Raw genomic sequence first — 9,641 nt, forward strand, 5'->3', positions numbered from 1 at the left:
TAATGAATGGCGATGGACACTTATAATGAATGGCGATGGACGCTTATAATGAATGGTGATGGACGCTTATAATGAATGGCGATGGACGCTTATAATGAATGGCGATGGACACTTATAATGAATGGTGATGAATGCTTATAATGAATGGCGTTGGACACTTAAAATGAATGGTGATGGACGCTTATAATGAATGGCGATGGACACTTATAATGAATGGCGATGGACGCTTATAATGAATGGCGATGGACACTTATAATGAATGGCGATGGATGCTTATAATGAATGGCGATGGACACTTATAATGAATGGCGATGGACGATTATAATGAATGGTGATAGACACTTATAATGAATGGCGATGGATGCTTATAATGAATGGCGATGGACGCTTATAATGAATGGCGATGGATGCTTATAATGAATGGCGATGGACACTTATAATGAATGGAGATGGATGCTTATAATGAATGGCGATGGACGCTTATAATGAATGGCGATGGAAGCTTATAATGAATGGCGATGGATGCTTATAATGAATGGTGATGGACACATATAATGAATGGCGATGCTTATAATGAATGGCGATGGACGCTTATAATGAATGACGATGGACGCTTATAATGAATGGCGATGGACGCTTATAATGAATGGCGATGGACGCTTATAATGAATGGCGATGGACGCTTATAATGAATGGCGATGGACGCTTATAATGAATGGCGATGGACGCTTATAATGAATGGCGATGGACACTTATAATGAATGGCGATGGACGCTTATAATGAATGGTGATGGACGCTTATAATGAATGGCGATGGACGCTTATAATGAATGGCGATGGACACTTATAATGAATGGTGATGAATGCTTATAATGAATGGCGTTGGACACTTAAAATGAATGGTGATGGACGCTTATAATGAATAGCGATGGACGCTTATAATGAATGGCGATGGACGCTTATAATGAATGGAGATGGACACTTATAATGAATGGCGATGGATGCTTATAATGAATGGCGATGGACACTTATAATGAATGGCGATGGACGATTATAATGAATGGTGATGGACACTTATAATGAATGGCGATGGATGCTTATAATGAATGGCGATGGACACTTATAATGAATGGAGATGGATGCTTATAATGAATGGCGATGGACGCTTATAATGAATGGCGATGGACGATTATAATGAATGGCGATGGACGCTTATAATGAATGGTGATGGACACATATAATGAATGGCGATGCTTATAATGAATGGCGATGGACGCTTATAATGAATGACGATGGACGCTTATAATGAATGGCGATGGACGCTTATAATGAATGGCGATGGACGCTTATAATGAATGGCGATGGACGCTTATAATGAATGGCGATGGACGCTTATAATGAATGGCGATGGACGCTTATAATGAATGGCGATGGACGCTTATAATGAATGGCGATGGACGCTTATAATGAATGGTGATGGACACTTATAATGAATGGGGATGGACGCTTATAATGAATGGGGATGGACGCTTATAATGAATGGCGATGGACGCTTATAATGAATGGTGATGGACGCTTATAATGAATGGCGATGGACGCTTATAATGAATGGGGATGGACGCTTATAATGAATGGGGATGGACGCTTATAATGAATGGCGATGGACGCTTATAATGAATGGTGATGGACGCTTATAATGAATGGCGATGGACGCTTATAATGAATGGCGATGGACACTTATAATGAATGGCGATGGATGCTTATAATGAATGGCGTTGGACAATTAAAATGAATGGAGATGGACGCTTATAATGAATAGCGATGGACGCTTATAATGAATGGCGATGGACGCTTATAATGAATGGCGATGGACGCTTATAATGAATGGCGATGGACGCTTATAATGAATGGCGATGGACGCTTATAATGAATGGTGATGGACACTTATAATGAATGACGATGGACGCTTATAATGAATGGCGATGGACACTTATAATGAATGGCGATGGATGCTTATAATGAATGGCGATGGACACTTATAATGAATGGCGATGGACGATTATAATGAATGGTGATAGACACTTATAATGAATGGCGATGGATGCTTATAATGAATGGCGATGGACACTTATAATGAATGGAGATGGATGCTTATAATGAATGGCGATGGACGCTTATAATGAATGGCGATGGAAGCTTATAATGAATGGCGATGGACGCTTATAATGAATGGTGATGGACACATATAATGAATGGCGATGCTTATAATGAATGGCGATGGACGCTTATAATGAATGACGATGGACGCTTATAATGAATGGCGATGGACGCTTATAATGAATGGCGATGGACGCTTATAATGAATGGCGATGGACGCTTATAATGAATGGCGATGGACGCTTATAATGAATGGCGATGGACGCTTATAATGAATGGCGATGGACGCTTATAATGAATGGGGATGGACGCTTATAATGAATGGGGATGGACGCTTATAATGAATGGCGATGGACGCTTATAATGAATGGTGATGGACGCTGATAATGAATAGCGATGGACACTTATAATGAATGGCGATGGACGCTTATAATGAATGGCGATGGACGCTTATAATGAATGGGGATGGACGCTTATAATGAATGGCGATGGACGCTTATAATGAATGGTGATGGACGCTTATAATGAATAGCGATGCTTATAATGAATGGCGATGGACGCTTATAATGAATGGTGATGGATGCTTATAATGAATGGAGATGGACGCTTATAATGAATGGCGATGGACGCTTATAATGAATGGCGATGGAAGCTTATAATGAATGGCGATGGACGCTTATAATGAATGGTGATGGACACATATAATGAATGGCGATGCTTATAATGAATGGCGATGGACACTTATAATGAATGGTGATGGATGCTTATAATGAATGGCGATGGACGCTTATAATGAATGGCGATGGATGCTTATAATGAATGGTGATGGACGTTTATAATGAATGGCGATGGACGCTTATAATGAATGGCGATGGACGCTTATAATGAATGGTGATGGACACATATAATGAATAGCGATGCTTATAATGAATGGCGATGGACACTTATAATGAATGGAGATGGACGCTTATAATGAATGGCGATGGACGCTTATAATGAATGGTGATGGACGTTTATAATGAATGGCGATGGAAGCTTATAATGAATGGCGATGGACGCTTATAATGAATGGTGATGGACACATATAATGAATGGCGATGCTTATAATAAATGGAGATGGACACTTATAATGAATGGCGATGGACGCTTATAATGAATGGTGATGGACGTTTATAATGAATGGCGATGGAAGCTTATAATGAATGGCGATGGACGCTTATAATGAATGGCGATGGACGCTTATAATGAATGGCGATGGACGCTTATAATGAATGGGGATGGACGCTTATAATGAATGGCGATGGACGCTTATAATGAATGGTGATGGACGCTGATAATGAATGGTGATGGACGCTTATAATGAATAGCGATGCTTATAATGAATGGCGATGGACGCTTATAATGAATGGCGATGGACGCTTATAATGAATGGCGATGGAAGCTTATAATGAATGGCGATGGATGCTTATAATGAATGGCGATGGACGCTTATAATGAATGGCGATGGACGCTTATAATGAATGGCGATGGACGCTTATAATGAATGGTGATGGACGCTTATAATGAATGGCGATGGACGCTTATAATGAATGGTGATGGACACTTATAATGAATGGTGATGGACGCTTATAATGAATGGCGATGGACGCTTATAATGAATGGCGATGGACGCTTATAATGAATGGCGATGGACGCTTATAATGAATGGTGATGGACGCTTATAATGAATGGTGATGGATACTTATAATGAATGGTGATGGACACTTATAATGAATGGTGATGGACGCTTATAATGAATGGCGATGGACGCTTATAATGAATGGTGATGGACACTTATAATGAATGGCGATGGACGCTTATAATGAATGGCGATGGACACTTATAATGAATGGTGATGGACGCTTATAATGAATGGCGATGGACGCTTATAATGAATGGCGATGGACGCTTATAATGAATGGCGATGGACGCTTATAATGAATGGCGATGGACGCTTATAATGAATGGTGATGGACGCTTATAATGAATGGTGATGGATACTTATAATGAATGGTGATGGACACTTATAATGAATGGTGATGGACGCTTATAATGAATGGCGATGGACACTTATAATGAATGGCGATGGACGCTTATAATGAATGGTGATGGACGCTTATAATGAATAGCGATGCTTATAATGAATGGCGATGGACACTTATAATGAATGGCGATGGACACTTATAATGAATGGTGATGGACACTTATAATGAATGGCGATGGACGCTTATAATGAATGGCGATGGACGCTTATAATGAATGGTGATGGACGCTTATAATGAATGGTGATGGATGCTTATAATGAATGGCGATGGACGCTTATAATGAATGGGGATGGACGTTTATAATGAATGGCGATGGACGCTTATAATGAATGGTGATGGACACTTATAATGAATGGCGATGGACGCTTATAATGAATGGGGATGGACGTTTATAATGAATGGCGATGGACGCTTATAATGAATGGTGATGGACACTTATAATGAATGGTGATGGACGCTTATAATGAATGGCGATGGACGCTTATAATGAATGGCGATGGACGCTTATAATGAATGGCGATGGACGCTTATAATGAATGGCGATGGACGCTTATAATGAATGGCGATGGACGCTTATAATGAATGGCGATGGAAGCTTATAATGAATGGCGATGGATGCTTATAATGAATGGCGATGGACGCTTATAATGAATGGCGATGGACGCTTATAATGAATGGTGATGGACGCTTATAATGAATGGTGATGGACGCTTATAATGAATGGTGATGGACGCTTATAATGAATGGGGATGGACGCTTATAATGAATGGCGATGGACGCTTATAATGAATGGCGATGGACGCTTATAATGAATGGCGATTGACGCTTATAATGAATGGCGATGGACGCTTATAATGAATGGCGATGGACGCTTATAATGAATGGCGATGGAAGCTTATAATGAATGGCGATGGATGCTTATAATGAATGGCGATGGACGCTTATAATGAATGGCGATGGACGCTTATAATGAATGGCGATGGACGCTTATAATGAATGGCGATGGACGCTTATAATGAATGGTGATGGACGCTTATAATGAATGGCGATGGACGCTTATAATGAATGGCGATGGACGCTTATAATGAATGGTGATGGATGCTTATAATGAATAGCGATGCTTATAATGAATGGCGATGGACACTTATAATGAATGGTGATGGACGCTTATAATGAATGGTGATGGACACTTATAATGAATGGTGATGGACGCTTATAATGAATAGCGATAATTATAATGAATGGCGATGGACACTTATAATGAATGGCGATGGACGCTTATAATGAATGGCGATGGACGCTTATAATGAATGGTGATGGACGCTTATAATGAATGGTGATGGATACTTATAATGAATGGTGATGGACACTTATAATGAATGGTGATGGACGCTTATAATGAATGGTAATGGACACTTATAATGAATGGTGATGGACACTTATAATGAATGGCGATGGACGCTTATAATGAATGGTGATGGACACTTATAATGAATGGGGATGGACGCTTATAATGAATGGTGATGGATGCTTATAATGAATGGCGATGGACGCTTATAATGAATGGCGATGGACGCTTATAATGAATGGCGATGGACGCTTATAATGAATGGCGATGGACGCTTATAATGAATGGCGATGGACGCTTATAATGAATGGTGATGGACGCTTATAATGAATGGTGATGGACGCTTATAATGAATGGCGATGGACGCTTATAATGAATGGGGATGGACGCTTATAATGAATGGCGATGGACACTTAAAATGAATGGCGATGGAGGCTTATAATGAATGGTGATGGACGCTTATAATGAATGGTGATGGACGCTTATAATGAATGGCGATGCTTATAATGAATGGCGATGGACACTGATAATGAATGGCGATGGATGCTTATAATGAATGGCGATGGATGCTTATAATGAATGGCGATGGACGCTTATAATGAATGGCGATGGACGCTTATAATGAATGGGGATGGACGCTTATAATGAATAGCGATGGAAGCTTATAATGAATGGCGATGGATGCTTATAATGAATGGTGATGGACGCTTATAATGATTGGTGATGGACACTTATAATGAATGGCGATGGACGCTTATAATGAAAGGCGATGGACGCTTATAATGAATGTCGATGGACACTTATAATGAATGGGGATGGACGCTTATAATGAATGGTGATGGACGCTTATAATGAATGGTGATGAATGCTTACAATGAATGGTGATGGACGCTTATAATGAATGGTGATGGATGCTTATAATGAATGGCGATGCTTATAATGAATGGCGATGGACACTGATAATGAATGGCGATGGACGCTTATAATGAATGGCGATGGAAGCTTATAATGAATGGCGATGGAAGCTTATAATGAATGGCGATGGACGCTTATAATGAAAGGCGATGGAAGCTTATAATGAATGGTGATGGACACTTATAATGAATGGCGATGGATGCTTATAATGAATGGTGATGGACACTTATAATGAATGGTGATGGACGCTTATAATGAATGGTGATGGATGCTTATAATGAATGGCGATGCTTATAATGAATGGCGATGGACACTGATAATGAATGGCGATGGACGCTTATAATGAATGGCGATGGAAGCTTATAATGAATGGCGATGGATGCTTATAATGAATGGCGATGGACGCTTATAATGAAAGGCGATGGAAGCTTATAATGAATGGCGATGGACGCTTATAATGAAAGGCGATGGAAGCTTATAATGAATGGCGATGGATGCTTATAATGAATGGCGATGGATGCTTATAATGAATGGCGATGGATGCTTATAATGAATGGCGATGGACGCTTATAATGAATGGCGATGGACGCTTATAATGAATGGCGATGGACGCTTATAATGAATGGCGATGGACGCTTATAATGAATGGCGATGGACGCTTATAATGAATGGCGATGGATGCTTATAATGAATGGTGATGGACGCTTATAATGATTGGTGATGGACGCTTATAATGAATGGTGATGGACGCTTATAATGAATGGCGATGGATGCTGATAATGAATGGCGATGGACGATTATAATGAATGGCGATGGACGCTTATAATGAATGGCGATGGACGGTGAAAAGAATGGTGATGGATGCTTATAATGAATGGCGATGGACGCTTATAATGAATGGTGATGGACGCTTATAATGAATGGCGATGGACGCTGATAATGAATGGCGATGGACGATGATAATGAATGGCGATGGACGCTTATAATGAATGGCGATGGACGGTGAAAAGAATGGTGATGGACGCTTATAATGAATGGCGATGGACGCTTATAATGAATGGCGATGGATGCTTATAATGAATGGTGATGGACGTTTATAATGAATGGTGATGCTTATAATGAATGGCGATGGACACTTATAATGAATAGCGATGGACGCTTATAATGAATGGCGATGGACGCTTATAATGAATGGCGATACTTATAATGAATTGCGATGGACACTGATAATGAATGGCGATGGATGCTTATAATGAATGGTGATGGACGCTTATAATGAATGGTGATGGATGCTTATAATGAATGGCGATGGATGCTTATAATGAATAATGATGGATGCTTATAATGAATAGCGATGGACGCTTATAATGAATGGCGATGGACGCTTATAATGAATGGCGATGGCCGCTTATAATGAATGGTGATGGACGCCTATAATGAATGGGGATGGACGCTGATAAAGAATAGTGATGGACGCTTATAATGAATGGTGATGCTTATAATGAATGGCGATTGACGCTTATAATGAATGGTGATGGAAGCTTATAATGTGCAATAATCTGCCTGTGTAATAGGACGATAAAAGAGGAGATCAGCTTCTTCTCTAGCTAATCCCAGGGACTTCCACATGGGGCAGTAGTCAGGAGAACCAATAGTCACTGTGTAACACTAAGGGCCTCTAGGGTTTATAATTGGTCCGATCCCTGAAAACAAACAATTACAGCCATGTGTGATGACCGCTCTAGTGTATATACAAGAGTCTGATGGAGGTTACAAATCTCTATAATATAATAGTAGTAGACATGTTGTATCCACTGACTGGAAGTCTCTTCTGTGCAGGGAACAAGCTGACACTTGTGGATCTAACCACTCGGAAACGCTCTGGTGAAGACAGGACCATCATCCACGATGAGCTGGACAGCGCCATGTGTAACACTCACGGCTTGTACCTCTTTCGGGGTCAGTCCTTCTACCACTACAAGGATGTGACGGAGCTACTCTCCAACGTGAAAGCTCCGCCCACCAAGAACATTGCATCCTACTTTCTGGACTGTTAGATAGATGGGGCAGCAGCGCCCAGGTGGGTCTCAAATATGGAGATATTTCCACCATCTTAGTAGTAGATTTGATATTGAGATGTGTCCTCCTATAATGATGTATATGTTTAGTGTTCTTTAAGGACCTTCAAAGATCTCCTAGACCTCGTGCATGGTCATCACCACTGGTATATAGACCCATAGACCTGAGGACTGGGCCCTCCTGTCGTCTCATCACGAGTGCCCCTCACTATACAGGGTCTGCAGAGACCACTGCTCATCAGGAAAGCTGAAGCCATACATTGTTATATCCTGCTGGTGGGCAGAGCAGAGAACCCCAATATGACATCTATATACCCTCCTAGGCACTCAAAGCCAAAAGAGTCCAGCCATGTCCACAAGCCTGTGGTATTTGGGGGACATGGTCCCATGCTTGTCCCTTGTCATATGAACAGAGTCTATAGATGGGTTTGCGACCTGTTTCCCAGTTTTGTATGTTCGTTGGCTCTTTGGTTCTCTGTTGCCTTTAGGAGGCGTTGAGTCTCTAGAAGCGCCCCATCTTATCATCTCTTGGTATTGGGTCTCTATTTTGGCTCTTTTCACACTGTGTTTCACATTGTCCCTGGAGGTCCTGTGTCATCCAATTTAATAGACGCCCCTTAGTAGCATGGAGGCCTCCTGTCTGTAATAGCACATATCTGTCGTAAATTAGCTGAATAGAGACTAAAAGGAAACATCAATGGACTGTTTGTTAATTAGGGACCTATGGAATTGTTGGGTTCTCAGGGGACAAAGGGGATGTTGGATTTTAAGTGCCCAATCCTTTTGTTCTCAGGAAGAAAAGTTAAAAAGTTCCTGGCCAAAACAACGAACATACATATGGGGGGGGGGGGGAACACGCATATGTGAGTTTGACTGTCAGCTATTTCATGAGGCTTTAGTGAGTGTTCACAACTGCTGTGTCTCAATTAAAATCTTTTTGATTCTGTAAAAAAATAAAAAATAAAGATGCCGAAACTATCCTTTTGTAGATTGGTTTTATTGGAAAGATCGCAACTAGAGATGAGCGAACTTACAGTAAATTCGATTTGTCACAAACTT

General features: G+C 40.7%; 1 protein-coding gene across 1 annotated transcript in view; it reads left to right on the top strand.

Moving 5' to 3' along the window:
- Positions 1-9,441, top strand: part of HPX (hemopexin) — a 66,257-nt gene extending 56,816 nt beyond the window's left edge. The window contains exon 10 of the mRNA XM_056551318.1: positions 8,344-9,441. Within this exon, the coding sequence (XP_056407293.1) occupies positions 8,344-8,561 (218 nt within the window). The 3' untranslated portion in view covers positions 8,562-9,441. The remainder of the gene's footprint in view (positions 1-8,343) is intronic.
- Positions 9,442-9,641: the final 200 nt, after the last annotated feature.

Source organism: Hyla sarda (assembly GCF_029499605.1).
Source record: "Hyla sarda isolate aHylSar1 chromosome 2 unlocalized genomic scaffold, aHylSar1.hap1 SUPER_2_unloc_7, whole genome shotgun sequence".
NCBI classification, from domain to species: Eukaryota; Metazoa; Chordata; class Amphibia; order Anura; family Hylidae; genus Hyla; species Hyla sarda.